The sequence below is a fragment of the Sebastes umbrosus genome, chromosome 22 (genome assembly GCF_015220745.1).
Source record: "Sebastes umbrosus isolate fSebUmb1 chromosome 22, fSebUmb1.pri, whole genome shotgun sequence".
In the NCBI taxonomy this organism is placed as follows: domain Eukaryota; kingdom Metazoa; phylum Chordata; class Actinopteri; order Perciformes; family Sebastidae; genus Sebastes; species Sebastes umbrosus.
Window position 1 is genome coordinate 15,980,824 of NC_051290.1, and position 21,878 is coordinate 16,002,701.

General features: G+C 40.2%; 1 protein-coding gene and 1 long non-coding RNA gene across 3 annotated transcripts in view; one reads left to right on the top strand and one right to left on the bottom strand.

Annotated features, from left to right (window-relative positions):
- The window catches only part of LOC119481715, a 124,318-nt gene that overhangs the window by 58,904 nt on the left and 43,536 nt on the right, over positions 1–21,878 (top strand). The window lies entirely within an intron of this gene.
- LOC119481677 (alpha-2 adrenergic receptor-like) lies at positions 17,462–20,331 on the bottom strand. Its single transcript, XM_037758812.1, has one exon. It carries the CDS (start codon positions 19,754–19,756, stop codon positions 18,449–18,451), a length of 1,308 nt encoding a protein of 435 aa, XP_037614740.1. The 5' UTR covers positions 19,757–20,331; the 3' UTR covers positions 17,462–18,448.

A 21,878-nucleotide genomic window follows, 5' to 3' on the forward strand; every position in this document is an offset into this window, starting at 1 on the left:
ACAGCATGATGTTCACTTAGTAAATGATGGTCCCATTTAGAGTCAAATAGACCATAAACCAGGGTATGCTTTAGGGCGTGGCTACCTTGTGATTGACAGGTCGCTACCACGGCGTTGTCCGGTCTGGTAGTTGTCTGTGTTTTCATCTTACAATTTTATCACTTTCACAGTTTGTTTTGCAACCCTCTTTGATTTTTGACCCTCTGGCTGCAAAAAAAACAAGATAGTGGCGGCCAAAATGCCAAACTGGAGGCTTCAAAATGGCATTCCACAAACCAATGAGTGACGTCACGATGGCTATGTCCACTTCTTATATACAGTCTATGGTTACAATCTGCAACCTCGTTGCTAGACCCCCCTAAATCCTACACACTGCACCTTTAAGTCTCATATTGATATTTACCAAGTTACCATTGGCAAGCCACTCTTGAAGCTTAAAAAATACCTGTACTGTACAAATTAAAAGAGCAGGAAATGAATTCAGCTGTGTTGAATTACCCAAAAGAGCCCTATCCAATCGCATTTGTAGCACTTTTTTGCCCACAACCTTACACTGAGGGGGGAAGAAATTAATCAATCTGAGCATTATGTGAGGAGCTGTAAAGTTTATTTTTTATTTCTACCAGATGTGTTGCTTTTCCTCCCGCGGACTGCTATCTGCGATCTTTTTGTAGCTGTTAACAGGTTAAGACCCCTCTGGAGCTCTCCTAAATGTTAATAGAGATGGGAGTCATTCAAAAAAAGTTAATAAAACCTAAAAGTAGACCCGAATGTGCTGAATTCTAATGTTACCATGTTGCCTGATATTCTGGGTCCCTTTTAATGGCTCCGCTTCCAACATCACATGACACGTCTACGAGGTTCTCCTGCCGATAAACAGAGCTCTGTAGGTCATGATTAAGGGACTCATTTGTCTCGCCCACTCCGTCTGCTAAGTTTCAGCCTTCCAAGTAATTAAAGAGCTGTGGAACAGCGAACGCTGGATGGCCTCGAGGGTTTTCGCTCTTACTTTCATGCATCCATTAACAACATGGCCAATGGCTTCCAGATGTACGTTCACGCTTGGGGATTTGTTCCTTTCTTCATGGGAGTCCTCCGATAAATTGCAATTGATGTTGTAATTATTCTTTGAGATTTATTTAAAGAAGAGGCTCCGGAGAATGGAAATGATATAAAATTATTACCTGATGTAGATTTCTTTCTTGTTTATAATGGCTCGTGATAACCTGTATCTTAGGGTTTCACATTACCAGTGCTCAGTCATACAGATGCAAGGTAGATAAAGGCTATTATAGAATACAGAAGGTATTATTCAGTCTAATGAAATCTTACAGCACATTTATCACAAGAATATCCAGGCAGGGTCGTTTTAATCTCATTACCTTTCAGCTGAAATCCCATTTCTGTCACCTTGGCTCTGGCAGAATTTGTATAAAAATTGGGTCTCAGACATCAAAAGCGCCCTGCAATAAACACAGATGTCACAAACATGGATATTTGGCTATTCATTCAATGATTCATCACAGTGTGCAGGTGGAGCCCGCAGTGTGAACACACAAGAACTCACAAAGCAGCAGGATGTGCATCAAATTTGAGACTGAGACTACGAAAGCTGGATAGGGATTCAATGAAAAAGACGCAGCGGGAACCTTCTGATTTGTTCACTGACAACAAATCAGAAGTCTTAAAACTATACATACATGAGGCAGATGTCAGAAATGCAGTTGCTATCTCCTCTGCCTTCTGCGGCAGCATGGGGGGGGGGGGGGGGGAGGGGGGAGATGAGATGCTGCACGTGGAGAGATTGCTTTTTAATGTGCAATTGAATTGTAAAAATACCTCCATGCACAGAATACAGTCTGGTATGAAAGAGGTTAGGTTAGGTCAAACATACTTAATCCCTGGGGGACATTTGAATAGCATGAATATAACATGACCATAAGTATCATTAACGACTTGACACATGCAGGTACGACCATTTTTAACCACACAGCGACCCAGGCAGATAGCAGCAGGTTTCCTCTTCATCTTCTTTAGCATTTGTACGTCTCCCTTTAGTTCACCAAGAAACTGAACACTGGCAACAATACTACAGTAAGATGTTGGCAGTATTCCATTGAAAACATTCAAACTTTTGTGATCCTTTGTCTTACAGTCAGTCAGTCAAGCTCCACTTCTCTCAGTTAAAATACAGATATTGCTTCCCTCCAGGAATCTACAGTAGAAGATAGAAGTGAACATTTTAGCAGCGTTCCGACTGCATTGGCCCGGTGTCAAACTAGATGCAAGTTAATAGATGCAAGTTAATGGATGCAAATTCAGCTTTGCAGAAAATGTTGCTTGAGAACTTCCTTGTTGTAGGCTAAATACACCATCCAGCTGAATAAATGTGTTTGTGTCTGTATGCAATTTGCATATTTAAAGGCTCAACACAAGTTGTCAGTAATTCCCACATAATGTCATAATGTCAATCACTTGTCCTCACTGTATTAATGACATTTCGGTCCTGTGTTGAATTTCACCCAGTTGGGAAACCTCCGGGTCTGAAAAGCAAAGCCAATGCAGAAGTGCCTTAAACTTGCATTCTTTCTAACAGCCAGCAGGGGGCGACTCCTCTGGTTGCAAAAAGAAGTCTGATTGTATAGAAGTCTATGAGAAAATGAGCCTACTTCTCACTTGATTTATTACCTCAGTAAACATTGTAAACATGAGTTTATGGTCTCAATCGCTAGTTTCAAGTCTTCTTCAATACAGCATGATGTTCATTTAGTAAATTATGGTCCCATTTAGAGTCAAATAGACCATAAAGCAGGGTATGCTTTAGGGCGTGGCTACCTTGTGATTGACAGGTCGCTACCACGGCGTTGTCCGGTCTGGGGGTTGTCTGTGTTTTCATCTTACAACTTTAACCCTTTCACAGTGTGTTTTCAGTTCATGAAAGTTAATTGTTACATATTGGTTGCCTAAAAATATCTTATCCGGCGTTCGGTTTCACTTAACTCCACCCTCTTTTGTCACTTCTGGCTGCAAAAAAAACAGGATGGCCACGGCCGAAATGCTGAACTTGAGGCTTCAAAGCGGCAGTCCACAAACCAATGGGTGACGTCATGGTGACTACGTCCACTTCTTATATACAGTCTCTAATTTTACCTGATGAAGGTCTAAGGGTCAAAATGTTTCTTGTGATAATTAACATCTCAAGCACTTTTTTCTGAAACGTTTTATATGACAGATTTCATATTCAAGTGCTGTGTCAACTTTAACATGAATTTGAATACTTAGTCATTGTGTACTGTATAAGTTTCACATATTTACAGAAAAACAGTAACAAAATCAATTAAAGCAGCCCTGCACTGACACTGTAGCAGTGTTGATGAACTGCAGTAGACGATTGTAGACCAATAAACCCAAACTAAAGCTCTTTACTTGCTTGTTATGCAGCTTTCGACCCCATCACACAGTCTCCATCAGCAGGGGAAGTTTGTTCAGTTACCATGGAGCTGTGGATGCATATCTAGGATTTCTTGTCCATGTTCGCTTAAAAGTTGAAAGATTTTTCTGTCAACTGCTGCCAAAATCAAGAATGAACTGTCGACATCTGTCGAATACTGAATACTGCATTTTACCAATAATGTTTAGTACTCAAAATGCAAAACATGAGCTAGAGCTCTGCAGCAACACTTATTTTAGTCAGACAGTTTTGTTGTAGTGTCTCTTTGGAAAGGAGACCACTCTGATTTCAGTATTCACAACTGTGCCAGTCAGGGAAGTGGACAATTATACCTATTTTCCACTAAAATTAGCGCATCTATGTGGGTTTTTTAAACATGGTGAAACCCACTAATAATAGACTCCTTTCCCATTGCCAGTAGACGAGTATGCCTTTGTGTTTTATTTTCTATTGTGTCACATTTGACGTCTCAAACGTACCGGAAAACAGGGTTAGTAAACAGTGAAAATGTTACAGTGTATACGTCTTTTTTATATCTGTTACTTATTCAGACTCTCTTTCAAATTCTCAAACCAGAGTTGGTGATTGTTGGAACAGTTGAAAGAACAAAGGCGGATTTGATGAGTTTTATTTTGTTTCTGTTGAGTTTGAATGAAGTGGGGTTTACAGTGATCAGTGAGGTAAAATGACTGTTTCTGTTAATGGAGTCTGGTGGCTTTGAGGAGCGCATATAACGGCTGTTTCTTTTCACATCTAATTCGATGAATTAAGGGTTTATTTCAACCAAACCAGAGTTGGTGATTGCTGGAACAGTGGAAAGACTAAACAAGATGATTTTGATGAGTTTTATTTTGTTTCTGTCGAGTTTGAATGAAGTGTGTTTCAATTAGTGAGGTAAAATTACTGTTGCCTGACTGGAGTCAGGTGGCCTCGAGGAGAACATATTAATTGCATGTTTTGTACTTTAATAAATTATAATAATTCTCCAAATCCCTATTTATTTTATTTATTTTATATTCAATTCAACACATGTCACATGGAAAATTAGCGTGTCCACCCGGGTGTCATGTTTCCATCACTGGCGATCGGAGCTGGAGCCGTTTAATACCCGTGAATACTGCAGTCATTTGTCCCGAGAATGAATGCCGATTGTAACGTTTCCCAACAAAGACAAAAGCCTGATATTAATCGGTATTTGTTCAGTGGGAGATGGGTTTTAGGGGGCTCAGGGGTTGAGGGTGTGAGGGCTATCCCAGCATGCGTTGGGTATAAGTATCCACTGGGATATGGTGAACAGTATTGATCAAATTGCCATATAATGACAAAATAGTGTTCCATAACTATCCCCAATCAGGTTGTATATATTTTGTCTTTATTGTAAAAACTTGACTTGAGTTGCAAATAAGGTTCTCTGTTAAATCATGAATCAAGCCTGAGCAATGCTATAAATAAAGACTGCTTTCCATCACAGATGGATCAAAAGTGTAATCTTGTTTAGGTGGATAATTCTGTGAAGGATGATGGTGAAAGTGACTTTGAGTGAAATATATTGAGCTGTTTACAATCATTTGCCCACATTTAGCAAGCGCATTTGTGGACGCACGAATAAGAATCAGAGTTAAATCACAATTGATGGCAGGTGCATGGTAAATATGACCCAGTGGATGTTGATTGATACCAGTTAAAGCATGTTTTCTTTTCCTCCATTGAGCTTCAGGAACCCAGCGTCTGTGGGAGCAGCTAGAATGTAATTAAAACAAGAATCTCTTATGAATGTAAACCAGGCATCTAGAAGTAAACTAAAATAAGTTTTAAGTGGTTTTGTCGTCATTTCAGCCTTCAAGCCATAAACTAGCAATATCAAGCGAGGCTTCCGTTGATTTCCCCGATGGCCTGGCCTGTAATATCCAACATGATATTCAATTTGGGGTGGAGCAGTTGTTTCAGCGGCGATAAATCTTAATGGAAGATGAACACGCAGACACCTGTGTGGATGAGGCATGAGGCATATTAACTGAAAATCCCAGACCTGCCCCGAGCTCCGTTCCCATTAATGGAGAAAGCGATGAATGAGGAAAAACTGCTATATCAATAATTCCTCTGTACTCCCAGCTGACTTCAGACCTCGCCTGCTGTCTAAACTCATCTACAGTTTATTTGCCGCTAGCGGAATGATGCTGTGAGAAAATTAAAAGTATAGGCTCTTGTCAACGCGTTTTCTTTGACGCAACATGTTGGAAATAATGTTGGATTAACGGAGAGCACACGGAAGTCAAAAGTAAACAAGGAAACTGATACGATGATGTAATTGGGTGTTTTAACAATCATTAAGTTAAAGTAATTTCATTTGGCTGAGATTTTAAAAAACAATTTCAGGGCCTTGTGTTTTTCTTCAGTTCTCACCCTTTTTGGACACGCTGACACCAAAAGCCAAATCGCTGGGCCTGCAGGTGCCGAAACAATTCCAGTGATCAAACGGCAAACAGTGTGTGCCAGCCGCAGTTCGACTCAGTCAGCTGTGGGAGGATGAGGCGTCACTCTGTGCGGGTGACGGGGAGAAAGAGGCCCGGCAGGAACAACAATGGGAAGAACATAAAACACTGTTCAAACACTTTTTTGCAGAGATGACGTCTCTCACGGAGGCACTTTTTTGCAACTCATCTCTGATAGTCTCTTGTGTCTGTTGTTCACATGACAAAGAGGTCATGTCACGGTCTTGCAATGCTGTTATAAAGCTGTTAAAAACTTGAAAACAAGCTACTTCTGAAACCTGACAACATTGTTAAATACTGTAATCTCGTGCTGCGTCTTATTTATCTCCTCCCCCTCGCATTTGAGATTGCACAAGACTTTTAGCAACCACACTTGGCATCTACACATGTAGGGCTACTCATACACCCTCTCTAACAAGTGCTTGAGTAGACGCCAGAAGTTTTGGACCGAAATTTAAATTAGTTTCACATAATAATTACTCATTGAACTGTACATGTTGTGTAACCTAATGCTGTTCCAAAGAATTCTCCACATTCCCAGCAATGCAATTCTGGAGGAGAAATACTAAATCACTTCATTTTATTTTATTATAACTTCAGTGTTTTGCCTAAAAACAGTCAGATTTCAAGATATTTACCAGAATCATGTGTTCTGTAACTGAAAATGTAAACTTTTCAGGTGACTAAATACCTGCAAAACTAGGGACATTCATAGTACTATAATACCTATGGAACATTGTTTTTCCATATTTTCTGTCAGTATAAAATTGATCTGTGACATTCAATTGTCTAAAATATGTGTTACTTTTTAAAAAAGATTTCTAGTTCCTGTTCCTGGCTCCTTGTCGTATTTCAGGCTGTTCTCATACACCGTTCGTAGCTACCTACGAAAAGTAATGCACTGTAATTTGTATATATCCCACAAAATCAGTTTGAATGTAATCCACATAATTGTGAACCAGGGCAACAAACGCAGCGTACGGAGGAGATCGGGGTGGATGGGTGGGGCAGTAAACACCGGACTTGCGCCCAGGAGACCAGCGTTCGTACCCCGCACGAAACCAGAAGTTAACGTTGATTTATTTGTCATGTAAATTCCGTACTTGAGTTACCCCACTTCCGGAGTTGTTTTAACCCAAACCACAATCTTTTCCTAAACCTAACCAAGTTGTTTTGTTGCCTAAACCTAACAAAGTTGTTTCCTGTAAAGAGGGAAGTTTATTTTGAAAAGACTGGAGTGGAATTTGACACGTGTGTCATGTGGTGCTAGACATTCGTAGGAAAATGAGGAATAACTTTTCGTAAGATATCATATGAACCGTAGGGGAATACATTGCATATTAACAATATATCTTTGTGCTAATATGTTGTAATCATCTTTTTGAAGTTCTTTTTGAGTGTTGTCTTGCTCAACTTGTTTGATGATTGTTCTAATTAGTCTCCTAACCGTTTGACAGCCACTGTTGTCAATGAGTTGTAGTCACTACTATTTTCAGTTGTCTTAGCTAGGGGTTACTAAACTGCCTGCAGTGTTTATGAATGAACTTGGATTTCACGGCTGTAAAGGAGCGACTTGAGAATTGCAGCTTGCGTGCGATGCTTTTAAGCCCCCTGTGTCCTTGGAAGAGAGGTCTGAGAATGGTGATCATCCCTAAACTCTCAAGAGTTTGTCTCTTAAATGGTTCTTTCGATCACACACAAGTACAATCCTGATTCAGCTGAGGGTGTCTGAGGAGGGAGATGATCATTTCACTGACTCAGAACTTGACTGATACTACAGATGCTATTGAAATAAGAAAAGTTCCCAAGTGTCATATTGCAAACTGTGACAAAATGAATACAACTATTTGAAACGATCATTTGTCAGTAAATCAACACAAACACACTGTTAATCATCCTAAATTATACCCAACAGATCTGAAATTGTGCATCGCTTGAATCTAAGCTCAGCTGGGCAATAAAGTCTTCATTATCTGACTTTGTAATCCATTTTAAGGGGTGCAGGTTGAATTTATTTTTGGCACTTATAAACCTATTCATCATTCTGACAAAGGCTTGTTTTGCTGCAAACATAATGGATCCTGTGAGGCCTTATGTTTACAGACATTTTCCTTTTAAACTCTTTTATTACCTTTCCAAGTTAATGTTTTGGAGATTTGGGGCCATGTTTCTTATAATTTCTGACCACAATGGTACGCCAGTAGGTGCATGTTATCCTCACACAACTCTTATCTTCACGTAATCTATTTCAGAGTCCAGTGCTCATTTCATCACATTTTAGGAGACGGTGTTGCCGGTGAGGAAACTCATGTAAAATCCTTAATGTGACACGTATTCTAATGTACTGCTGTAGGCTACACTGTGGGGTTAATCACTTCACAACAGATACAGAAGCATCACGAGACCCTGGGGCAGATACGGGATGTTTGATGGTTGGTGGGACTGTGTAGGACTTTCTATACTGCAGCAAACAACACAAGTAGAACTAATGACATCCCTTATTCCCACCGTTAACAATACCTTATTATGCTAGTTATTGGTCAGTAAGTGACCTTCATCTTATCGGAGGTTCCTCTCTGATCACATTATTTACATAAAACCCAACTGTTAAGCCTTCAATGGCATTTCATTTTCTTTGTACTTTTCTCAGGATTCAGCTTTTTCACCATGATAAGATTTTAACAACCAACACAGGATCTTAACATGTTTTTGCTGTGTGAATTAAAGCTGCGATAAGCACATTTTTTTACATTGGATGAAGGTCTGTCTGGCGTCTCCGGTCGAGCTTTCACTGCTTCGCCGCAGGTTTCCACCCGGTTTTGTTCTGTCCTCTGCACAGCTTCATAGCAAAAGTTTACAGATTGTCTCATTAACGTTATCAGGTTTTCTATTAGCATTGGGTTTAAATCCAAAATTTTGCCACATAGGTGCTTTCTCATCTTGTCGATCGACTGCCCACACTCTCATCACGTGATAAGTGAAATCTGACTCCTGCTACTTTCAGTTTATAATTGCAGCGTCCATCATCAGAAAGAAGAACAAGAAAAACTATTTTATATTTAAGAACATTGTTTGGATTTACTTTGATTTGGATACTTGTTACTTGTTACTTGTTACTTGTTTTTCTACAGTACCCCAGGTACCGTAGGTAGCAGCAGGGCTCGAGACTGACGTTGTCTGAAATCCCAAAGGATGCTGCAAACTCACTATCGACGTGTCCCCTATTTTTTTCCCGGTAATGCTACATTGTGAGCAACAAATCCGCGTTGAAATCGGCAGGAGGAGAGCTAGTTAACGTCAGCTGTTAGCAGCCGGTGCGCAGCACAGTCCTGCACAACAGCTAACCTTGCATTGAGTTTCATTATGATACGTTCAAGCTCTATTCAGCAAATGAGCATTGGGCAAAGGTGAATTATAAGGTAATCATGATGTGTTCAAATGTAATCTTGTAAAATGTAGTTTTTGGCAAGAAACTTGAATAAATCCAGTTGTTTGAAGGAGATGTTTTCACAGCAATATACAATAAATATTAGAGAGGGAATAATGAACTTCTTAACACTAGCTCCAAATCGTTTTGTTTTTTACCGTGGTATCGAGAATTGTGAAATTTCACTCATATTGATATCGACCCCTAAATTTCTCGTATGGTGACATCCCTAATCATAGCATCACCTTATGCAGCTTTAAAGACGTGTAATACTGCCAAAAATCTGAATGATAACTCTGGCTAATGGTAACTCTAGTTTAACAGCACAAACACAACACCCACGTTTATTTACTTAATATTCCTCGTTGGATTTACAGCATTACTCTCCAGTGTAAAAGCGCTAACTTTGACACATGGAACGGCGGCATTATGAGATAATAAATGACATCTTGTTCTGTGCCCTCTCACACCCTGCACCAGTAATTATCACCAAATTCACACTGTGCCTCCGGCTATGAGTTCCAGGCGATAATTATAATTGTGAATTTGGTTTGACGGAAAGGCCTTGCTATGTTGTTGGACACTGTTGACAAGGGAGAATTACTCATTATAGTATATGATTGGATTTGAACAGCTGTGACTGTGTGGTTCTGCAGTAGACTCGGTGATGCAGAGGAGTCAACCTCAACCATGCTGTTTGCCTTTATGTCTTCCCCGAGGCTGGATGAGCTTACTGGAGCAAACAGAACAATAAAAGTGACTTATGGGGTGTTTAAGGGTCCGCTTGTTCTTCTGCATCTCTGTGTTGTTTTTATACAAGCACAAGATAATAAAAACAGTGCCGCCTAAATGTAGAGATAAATAACTTTCTGTTATAAGGTAGTTGGGAGTGTTACCGCTACAACTTTACAGTTTAACAAGTTAATGAAATGCTTCTACAAACCTTTTCTTGATTTTTCGACTGATTCTACATTACATTTTAGAGAGATTTATTAAACTTTATACTCTTATGAAGCATTGTTATAGATTAAACTACCCAACAGTATATAAAACAATTCAAATTAACTCCCCCTCAACCAGCTACAACAGTAAAATGCTACTTACACATTAATGCATCAGCAATAGTGATCAAATAATCAAATATATAATAGTATGACAGTCGCAAAACACTTGTACTACTACTGTACGTCCTGATTTACTCCCATCCCAGTATGTTTGACAAATAAATATAGATTACAGTCCATGTTTACCTTCAAGTTGTTATACTTAGTTAAGTTTATATCTATGTTTTGACAAGTATAATATAGATGCCATAGACTATACTGTATAAGAAGTGGACGTAGTCACCATGACGTCACCCATTGGTTTGTGGTCTGCCGTTTTGAAGCCTCGAATTCGCCATTTTGGCCATCGCCATCTTGGTTTCTGGTTGTTGCCATCTTGGCTTTTTGCAACCAGGAGGGACACGAGAAGGTGGAGCTACGTACAACCGAACTCTGTATAAGACATTTTTAGGCGACCAAAATGTTACAATAACTTTCATGAACTGAAAACACACTGTGAAAGGGTTAAAGTTGTAAGACTAAAACACGGACAACCCCCAGACGGACAACACCGTGGTAGCAACCTGTCAATCCAATGTAGCCGCGCCCTAAATCATACCCTGATTTATGGTCTATTTAACACTAAATGGGACCATAATTTACTAAATGAACATCATGCTGTATTGAAGAAGACTTGAAACTAGTGATTGAGACCATAAACTCATGTTTACAATGTTTACTGAGGTAATAAATCAAGTGAGAAGTAGGCTCATTTTCTCATAGACTTCTATACAATCAGACTTCTTTTTGCAACCAGATGAGTCGCCCCCTGCTGGCTGTTAGAAAGAATGCAAGTTTAAGGCACTTCTACATTGGCTTCACCTTTCAGACCCGGAGGTTGCCCACTGATGGATACAGTACCATGTGTATGCTTGTTTTCCATTTGTTGTATGTAACGTAAGTAGTGCCATATACTGTATACAGTACCAAGCTATTTTAGTAATTTAATCAGCCTTTTTAAAAATTACACTCTAAATTTGTGACCTGTTTTTAAAGATTTATGTCTTTAGTTCTGTACAGTAGGATCAAACAGACTCAGGGCTGGTGCCACACACAGGGTAGGGAGGTCGGAAAGTATTGAGAGACGGACTAACACGCTGTTGGTTTTGGTCAGTTCATTAATTTGGTTGAAAACAACAAAAATATATTATATCACACAAAAATCAATTGCACATTTTTTTTACTTTTGGATTCTTGTGTCTGGTTGGGTCAAATGCACATGTCTGTTATTTAATAGAGTCAAGCGCTCTGTACAATAAACAGCACTGTGTGATGAACACAATGATCTTCAGTACATTAAGTCCACTGTGTATATGAAGAAAACAGAAAGAGAAAACCAGAGTTTTTGACTCAAGCTCCTTTTTTTCAAAAAGTTGAAAAAGTTAAATTGAAGAGAAAATCTGAGGCAGGTGTTGTTCAGTCTTTTTCCAGTCGAGTCGTTCACACTTTGTCGTATCCGAGCCGTTTGGCAGGCCGGCTTTCTGCTCAGGCGGAGAATTGTGAGCTCAGCTGTGAGCGAGTTAGTGAACAGCGACTGAGGTGCTCTCCATCATTATGTGCGACAGCTACACTGATGTATGAAGTCAACGGATGGGATAATTCATCACACACCGAAATGTAGATTTAGGCATCATAATACTTTAATGCTGGTACAGCAAACTCAACCTCAATACATCAAATACTAATCAAATGTTGAATAAGGAGCGAAGCATCAGCTAATATTATAATGTTAAAAGACTAACTTAAAGTTCAGTGCATTGCTAACATTTTAAAAGGTGGAAGGACTCATTTTTATTATAGTCTAAAATGTTTTTTATCAGTTTATAATGGTTAAAAACCGCTCCACCTGTACACCCTCAGTGTATCTTCTTTCCTTCATGATTTAAGAATCTATATATCCTATAGCTGCGAAAGTCGAGGACAAACCAAGTGTGCATTTGTGAATTTTGTGCATTCTTGGTTCAAAGAGTGAAAACTCGGAGGGAAACTTTGAAATGTGCTTTCAAAGGTGAACTCATAAATTTAGATTCAACGTTTTGAAGGACTCAGCCACCAAATAGCTCTTTTGGGATGGGTTTTGCGGTTGCAATCTCATGATGGCCGGCCCCATTTTTCCCCACCGCCAGGGTCTGATGTCTGGCAGAAAATTGAAGGCAGTCAGGTGTGGCAGTGTCATAGCCACAGGACTACGAGGCCTTTCATCTGTCACAAAATTTGCCAGGATTGATGACATGTGAAACCTCATCCGCTTTTGAGTGAAGTCTATTGATGAGAGGAGAGCATCAGTGCTGTGTTTACCCTCAAGCACGGATGTCATTTTCAACAATCGTATCTGAAAAACATTCAATATGCTAATTGCTCAGACTAGACCTCTTGATTTGTTTTAAAATGTGTATTTTAGGATATTCCCTATTAAAAGTTTAACATCTAATACTGCATGCCACCCAATAAAGCTATATGTCAAATGCACATAAAAGCTTTCACACAGGAAATTTCCCATTTGCTATTCATAGTAGTTATCAGAGAGACAGTCTTCATGTCCAAAATTCATGGCTGTTTAATATTTTAAAGACATGTGCAAGACCAAAGAAATGTCCATTTCTGTTGAAACATATTTACCATATGATTATCTTAAAGGTGCAGTGTGTAGGATTTGGTGGCATCTAGTGGTGAGGTTGCAGATTGCAACCAACTGAAACTTCGTGTAGGAGAATAACGGTGGCCAACGTGAAAGCGTGAATGGCCCTATCTAGAGCCAGTGTTTGGTTTATCCGTTCTAGGCATCGGTAGAAACATTGCTGCCGGCTCCGTGAAGAGGACCCGCTCCGTATGTAAATATAAACCGCTCATTCTAAGATAACGAAAACACAACAATTAGGAATGCACCGATTTATCGCCTTGTTGACTCGGTAAGACGTTTGCCGATTGCGGTGGCCAATGTTTATCCGTTGTGTTACATCAATTTTGCACCGGCTAAATATTGTGTTGGTTATTAGAAATTAAAAAAAATAATCTTTCATGTGAAAGAAAGTTATATCAAATGTTGATTCATACATTTGTGTGATTGAATTTGTGCTCATTCAAAGACAGCGTAATGAAATGCTGAATGACTTTAAAACAACTCAGTTACTTTTTCATAATGAAGAAGTATTTGTTTCCCTGGCATAAAAAAGGAATAAATAAAAACAATAACATTGATATAGACATTGGCTATCGGCCAAATTGTTATTTTAAACATCAATATCGGCCCAGAATTTCCTAATCGCATCTCTAACAACAATTCTTATTTTCAGGTGATTATACACTAAAGAAAACATACTCATTAATATTCCAATATCTGCCAATAGATTTTCCTAAATGCTACACACTGTTCCTTTGAATAAGCTTAGAGGCAGGTTTTATGGAAGCAATAACATACCACTATGGATCTGGTACTGTATGTTTCTAGCTCCAACATAAATGAGTCGTTCGAAGTAAAAATGAAAGCCGCACCAATCAAAAACATTTATATCAATAACAATGACAAATGAGTGCTGAAATACCCACAGAGAATCATCAGCTGACTGCAGTTCCCCTCAACTCTTTGGAGATTTTTTAGCATCTTTCAGCTCATTGTTTTGATTTTACAGCCCATAACTTCACAGTTTGGTTCACTCTCACCGCTCTCATCATTTTACAGAAGCAGTAGGCAGCTTTTTTCAGTGAAAAGAATTCCGATAAGACAAAATGAGTGACTAGCATGTGATTGTAGTGGAGCATTTAGCAGCTAAAAGGCAGCCTCAGGAGTTAAACTCAAAGCAGTTGAAGGTTTTTGAGGCTCCATCTAGTGTCCATCAGTGGAATAGCTCTGGCTCTAAAGGGGAGACGAACAGCTCTCATGTCAAACAACTGTAGATTTCTTGTAGATTCAAGTGAGATGTTTTGTATTCTGTTGGTTACTTTCTATAAATCATGTGGAATGCTTTTTAAAACTCAGTTTTACCAAGAGAAACTGTGATTCAATCTAAAAAGAAAGCCGTTTCCCCTGGTGACCCATTCACCTTAAAGCCAGAAAAGAAATGAACCACTTTCCATTTTCATGAATTGCTCTCTCAGCGCTGACTGTTCAAACAAAGTGCAGAATGGAGAGTTTTTGAAAGCACCTGGTGAAGTTATCGTTGAGTCACTGTACTCGATCAAGAACCCTGTTGAATCACTGTTTGTTTTCTGACTCATGAGAGACCTAGGGGATAATGTGCAGCCAAATAAGTTTTATTTATCCCAGTGAAGAAGGCAGCGTCCTCACCACACCTATAAATCTGTAGAAGAACAGCATGTTTAATCTGATTCATCTTTCTTTGAGCTTATAAGGAAAGCCATTTAGCTTTGGTTCAAAATTGTGCAGCGCAATTTGAACATAACTCTTTTTGTTTTTGACAGTGAGAAAAACAAAGTGTTGGCCGGCTAAATACAACATACACAGACTGGTGACAGAGATATTTCCCTGCTGTTTTCCATCAGCCACTTTACACCTACCTGTTTATTCTCGTTATTCAAACAATTAAACAGACTGGGATCCGTTTTTTTCTTTCATTTTTTGGAGCCATAAATCTCTGGTGGCTGCAAACAGCAGTTGGAACAGCAGCAGATGGACCCGTAACACGTTACTAATGGCTTTTGGCTGTGCACTCTCGGCCAAGGCAGAAAAAAGTAGGAGGAAAACAACAAGAGTTTGGTATGGGGGATTTGTTTCACCTCAGTCCTGCTCACAGGGGCTCAGGGGAATATTACATTATGAGGCAGCCAGACCCAACATCAAACCTGTTGTGCTGAAAGGTCACAAACACCCTGAAACAGACATGGCCTCTGTCCATTAGAGGGACTGAACCCTTTCTCTTTTTTGTGACCCCGTCATGGCATCCTGATTTATTTCAAAGACCAAACTCTCTCCGCTGAGAGTGTAATATTGTTTGGGCTTAAAAATGTGTCAAGCGTTCCATGATAGAGATAATAAGCAGTTATAGTTGCTCGTGATTGTTTAATTTTTCCACCAAATTAAGACAAATAACTGCACAACACAGTGGAACCAAATATCCAGCTTTGAATAAAAGTTTTTTTTTCTGCTCCAGCTGAACAGTAAACTGCTGAATTGGGTTTAATTAACGTGTCGAATTCAAATTTGATGAACGGTAATTAATCCACAATCACAGAAACCACTGTACAATTAATTTAAAAGCGAAAGAAAAGTGGTAAACCACCAGATTACAATGATTGCCTCATAATTAAAACTGTCTTTCCATTCAAATATAAAGCTGCAACAATATTTGATAGGATTGCATCTATTGATGTGCATGACCATTAAAGGGGCTCCATATCGCAACATCACACCAGGAGTTCACACCATGAGTTCACATAAGACGTCTTCATCTTTTATTTTTGCACGACAGCAGACAGCTTAAGCAGAGGAAAAATGTGTACTGCACTTTGCAAAATGTAAATCTGAAAACAAACGACAAAAAACGAAACAAACAGAGAGGTAGTTTCTTGAAAAAAATAAATGCAAAATAAATGCATTTTGTTCCTTAATACTCAGTAGTTTATGGCCATTGTGAAAATAACGTCATAAAAATAATTAGCTTATAGTCAGGAGCGTCAGCCCTTCTCAGTGCCGTCTCAAATCTTTAAGGTCCAGTAGTCAGACAGCAGAACGAAGGCTCTGTCGTGATTCAGTCTGCTGTTGTGCTTCGCCGTTTCTCAGCTGTGTTATGAATTACCATAATGACGCTTTGGTGGCACAGTTACCCTCAAAGCACCCAGGTACTCAAAGAAAAATGCATTATCCCTTCACTCTTACTGTTTTAGAGTCTGTATTTACAGCAGAGACGCTCAAAAGAAGCTGTAAAAGCTGACATGGCCAACAACATCATGGCAAACAGACGAAAAAAGAACATGGTTCAATTTTATCCAGCGGTTTCCTACCTGAGGGTCACACCCCCCAAAGAGGTTGCAAAATAAATCTGAGGGGTCATTTATTCATTTATACTTCTCTCCAATAATTCCCTTTTTTGTGAAGTACAACATAGTTTTAGCCTTTCAGGCTTCTAAAAAATACTGAAATTAAATAATTTGAGAAGGTAAAATGACCATAGACATATTAAACGTGTAACGAGGGGTCACATGTAAACATTTTCAGGGGAAACAAGTGTAAAGGGCTGGAAGCCACTGCTCTCTGTGTGTGTGTGTGTGTGTGTGTGTGTGTGTGTGTATGCAGGATTATCAACCCCAAAATCCCAGAAGTCCAGACTCACTATGTGTAAACTGGTTTTGTGCAAACTGAATTTAAACTTTTTCACAAATATGCAGAATTAAAGCACAACACTGACATGATAAGGGGCCTTAAAATGGATTCTGCTTCATCACCTAATCTCAAAGTTTGAGTTAAATGAGAAGATTGATACCCCTAAAGTACTGTGATGTAGCTGGAGGCAGCAGTCGGTCAGCTTAGCTTAGTATAAAGACTGTAAACAGGGAAACAGTTAGCCAGGCTCTGTTTGAAGGCATCACAATCCACCTACCAAAACCTCTAAAGCTCACTAATTAACACGTTATATCTTGTTTGTTCAATCAGTACAAAATCAGCAGTTTAAAAACGACATTTCGCGGTTTTACAAAAACAATACTTCATGGAGTCTTCACTGGTTGCCTAGCAACTACTCCCGTTTTTACACTTAAAGGGGACCTATAAGTATTTTGGGTTACTACTAGAATATGTTTACATGCTTTAATGTTACAAAAACACATTATTTTTCTCATACTGTCTGCCTGAATATACCTGTATTCATGCTCTGTCTGAAACACAGCGCATTTCAATAGAATGGCAGCGGAATTGCATTGCTAGGAAACAGCTTGGGTCCATGTTTACATCCTGTCAGCTGATGTCATTCACATACACTGCAACAGGAAATAAACTGGGACACATTTAGAATTTTACTTAGTTTACCTACTTAGTTTAAGCCCAACCATGATGTTTTTTCCTCAAGCTAACTAAGTGGTTTTGTTGCCTAAACCTAACTGCGGCCGTTACCGTAGTTTTTTTGCATGGCGTAAAAATTACGTGCGGAAAGAGGCGTGCAGATGACAAGCGAAAAGGCTAAAATGCGTGCTCTTGACACGTAGAATGTGCTTGTAATGTCGAGCTATTTATACGCCTTCCCATGAGATCGGGTTGGCTTTAGACATGAGGCAGATTTTGTTACCTTTGGAGAGAGTCAGACTAGCTGTTTCCACTGGTTTCCAGTCTTTATGCTAAGCTGGGCTTACCAGCCGCTTGCTCCAGCTACATATTTACCGCACATACATACATAATAGGGTTATCTTCTCATTTCTCATAAGCATTTTTCCCCAAATGTCAAATATTCAGTTACGATTTTGTCTGGAAAACGATCCCTGTGTCAAAATCAAGTTTTAATACCTTCATTATTTCAGTTTTGTGCTTATGTGTGTTGCATATTTCTAAATCAATATGTTACCACAAATCTGTGGCCAAGTAGTATTCTATCAGAAAAATGATAGAAAAATTGCACACATTGCACAGGAGGAACTAAGTGGGGTTAAAGGGGGGGGGGGGGGGGGAGCCCAGGAGCTCATTTTCGCCCCGGGGCCCCCAAGCAGATAGATTCGGCCATGTGTATCTTCTCTGGATGTATAAAGAGCTTAATCAATGATGATACATTATAAAGCATTACAGCACACTTCAATAGGAAGAAAAGAACGGTGGTTATCACTAATCAGACTGGGAAAGCCTGTAATGGACACACCGCCCAGTAGGTGTTGATGGTGTGCACTGCCGTGACTGAATTACAACAGGACAATGAGACGTAACAGTGAGTAAAGGAGTGGCAGTAATAGACAAAACAAGCTTCTTATTTTTTTTAAAATCACTTTGATATATCCTTTAAGAGATTGTCACGTTGGTGCAGCAGCTCTGCCACAGATCTTAAAAGGACTTTTTCCACGATTTGCAAAGGATCTTCTGGAAGGCGCGCCTGAAGTCCCGGTTGAAGATGGTGTAGATGGCTGGGTTGAGGGAGCTGTTACAGTAGCCAATCCAGAAGAAGAACTTAAAGAGCGGGTCAGGGATCTTACAGGAGTCCCTGCACACGCCGTACAGGCTGTAGCTGAAGAAAAAGGGGAACCAGCACACGACAAACACCCCCATGACCACGGCCAGGACGAACGTAAACCTCTTCTCCCTGGCTTGGGACACCTTTTTCAAGGCCACGGAGCTCCGGCGACGTTTCCTCCTGGAGGCGAAGAGGTCCATGGATTTGTTGCTGACTCTGGAGATGCGAGCAGACTGTTTGGAGATGGAGTATCTCTTTTGGTTGGCGGCTCGCTTGGCTTTCTGGGCGTCCTCCTGCTGCTGGGGTTTGTTGTGACCTTTGCCCTCTGAGGAGGAGCTCTCCATGTCTCCATCCTCTGTCTGTTGTGCCATGGTGACTGTGCGTTGTGAGGGCGTGGCTGGACACTGACAGTGACCATTCTCCCTTTCACCACCAGCGTGGAAAGGAGAGGTGGCTTTGCTCATTCCATTCTCAGTTTGTGTGACACCATCTGGCCTGGGATGATTTTTTTTTTCCGACATGGTTCTGGTTCTGGTTTTGGCCACCTGGTATATCCTGATGTACACCAGCACCATGATTACGCACGGTGCAAAAAAGGAGGCAATGCTGGAGGAGAGGATGTACCAAGTGTCATCATTGAGCTCGCACTGAGGCTGAAGGCTCACATCACTTTTGCCATCTATAGATATGAGCGGTGGAGATGAGATGAAAGCAGAAATGAGCCACACTATCAAGATGATGCACTTGACGCGCTTTGGAGTGCGCTTCAGGTTGTACTCGACCGCCTGCGTAACGGACCAGTAGCGGTCCAGGCTTATTGCGCACAGGTGCACAATAGATGAGGTGCAGAAGAGAACATCCAGAGCCAGATAAATACCGCACCAAACTTTCCCAAAATACCAGTAGCCCATGAGTTCATTCGCCAGAGAGAAAGGCATCACCAAAGTGGCCACCAGGATGTCCGCGGTGGCCAGAGACACCAGGAAAAGGTTCTGCGGAGCTTTCAGCGCTCTGCTCGTCAGGACAGCGATAACCACCAGGATATTCCCAACCACGGTGAAGAGGATGAGGAAACTCACAAGGGCTGCGATGCTGGCTATCGCTGCTAGAGAATATCCACTGGAGGAGTTCAGGTGGATGACCGTGAACGCGTCCATCCCGCTGGCGTTGAACGAATCCATCCTTTATGGATTATCCTGAACCTTGGCATGAATTCAGCCCCCTATAATAAAGACTGAGGAGTGCATCAAAAAAAGCGCAATGGGGAAAGATTCCCACTTAATGGAGTCTTTGCAGCGAGTTGATCATATCTCAAGGTAGTTAAATAAAAAAAGAAAAATCATCTCCCATGCGCCTCTCTCATCCTCTCATAGTCGTGTCACGCGTCTCCTGGTCGTCAGGAGTTGAGTGCCGTCCAGCAGCCGCCGCTCTGCTTCCTCTCCTCCAGCATGGTGCGCTCTCTCAGCTCCTGATGATGCTCCATCCATGTGTTGTTCTCTCATCAAACTCACCCACTGCTGCCCCGCCCACGACACACAGCATTATTCTTCTCACATTGTGGGGATGTGATAAGGCCAGGGACAAGACTGTATTTAAGCCCATAATAATCTCAATTTCCACATTTATTTATATGAAATTATTTTGTGTTGTAACCCTAAACCAGATTTTATGAGCCAAAATAAGATAAGATTTTTTTTTGTTATGTGTGTTTTGTTTTTTGTTTTTTTTAACTCTACTCTTTCTTTTTGGCATTATTATTATTGTTATTTCTTTTCCTGGTTTTGTTTAGGTTTTGAATGTTGAGGTTGTTTTCTCTATAGTGTACTTGATGGGTTTGTCTGTAAGCTCATTAACTTAAAAGTTGGTTTATAGACTGTTGTAATTACAAACAGTGGATTGCATATATGAAAACAGCCTTGAAAAAAGGGAAAAAAATAAAGTATATAAAAAATAATAATAAGATAAGATAAGATGAACCTTTATTAATCCCCGGAGGGAAATTCAGGTGTCAAAGCAGCAACATCAGCAAACAGAGTGAAACACAGGAGAGGTAAAGGTATACAAAAATTATAAAAACAATAAATAGAGATATAAAAGATACAGAGTAAATGGGTGAACATAGTGTGTACAGTCCGTCAATAAATAAATGTAGTATGTACAATAAATAAATGTAATATGATCGTATGTGCAATCTATAAAGTGGTATATAGGATGTATAGTGTAAACTGCGCCGGTTAGAGTCCAAGATGGTTGCAGATAGTGCATGTTTAAAGGTAGATTGTGCGTGTTTAAAGTTCTTAAAGTCCTCCTAGTTCTCATATGGGGGTCAGCCTTGGTTGTGGAGCCAGATGGCTACCAGCATGAAGGACTGACCCAGGCGCTTTGTGTTGTGCCGAGGGGGGATGAGTCTGTGGCTGAAGGTGCTCCTCATCTTGACTTGAAAATGAGGGAGAAGTCAGTGTTTTTAGTGTCATGACAGATTGTCTTTCATCTTTTCTTTTTTTTTTAATTAAACCTCCTGGAGGTCAGTATTGTTGCTCACAAATGAAGTCTTTTACAATGTAAAGATGCTCAACATTGTCCATAACCATAAATCAAAGAGGATGTCAGTCAGGCTGTTCGAGGTAAAACACAGAAATATGTGACCAAACACATTTCATTTTTGGAGTTGTGTGTGTGTTTACGTGGTAGCTGTTTTTGAGGAGGAGAGCACGATGTGATGGGAGAGTGTGCTGGGGGTGAGCTGGGGGTGAGTTGAGGGGGAAGTTGAAGATGTGAGGCTTTTTGGAGTTGAGCTCATCAGGCGAGAGGCAGGCTGCTCATTCAAACACACCGCTGTGTAAATCAGATAGAGAAGATGGACTGGATTTTCAACAGTCCTCTTCTTACACACATTCACGTCCACATTTCACACACACACATACACACGCTCACACACACACACACACACACACACACACACACACACACACACACACACACACACACACACATTCACTGGTTTGGGTTGGACTCAACATCAGGCAGCAGAGTTAATAATAATTAATAATAATTTTATTTATGGAGCGCTTTTCAAGCCATAAGCACAAAGTGCACAACATAAAGAATAGAATTGGTAGGGAATATTAGGGCTGTCAAAGTTAACGCAATCAATCTTCCGGGAGTTGCACTGGCCTCACTTTTAAAGCCAGAGTGATGATACTGGTATCATATGAAAACCCTAACCTAATCCATTGATACCAACCATGTCATACTAGCTTGTCACGAAGGAGATTAAATAACACTCCAATATTATGCTAAATG

Bases quoted from the DNA above. Each gene is read 5' to 3' on its own strand.
- LOC119481677 (XM_037758812.1), bottom strand. From the start codon at position 19,756: ATGGATTCGTTCAACGCCAGCGGGATGGACGCGTTCACGGTCATCCAC.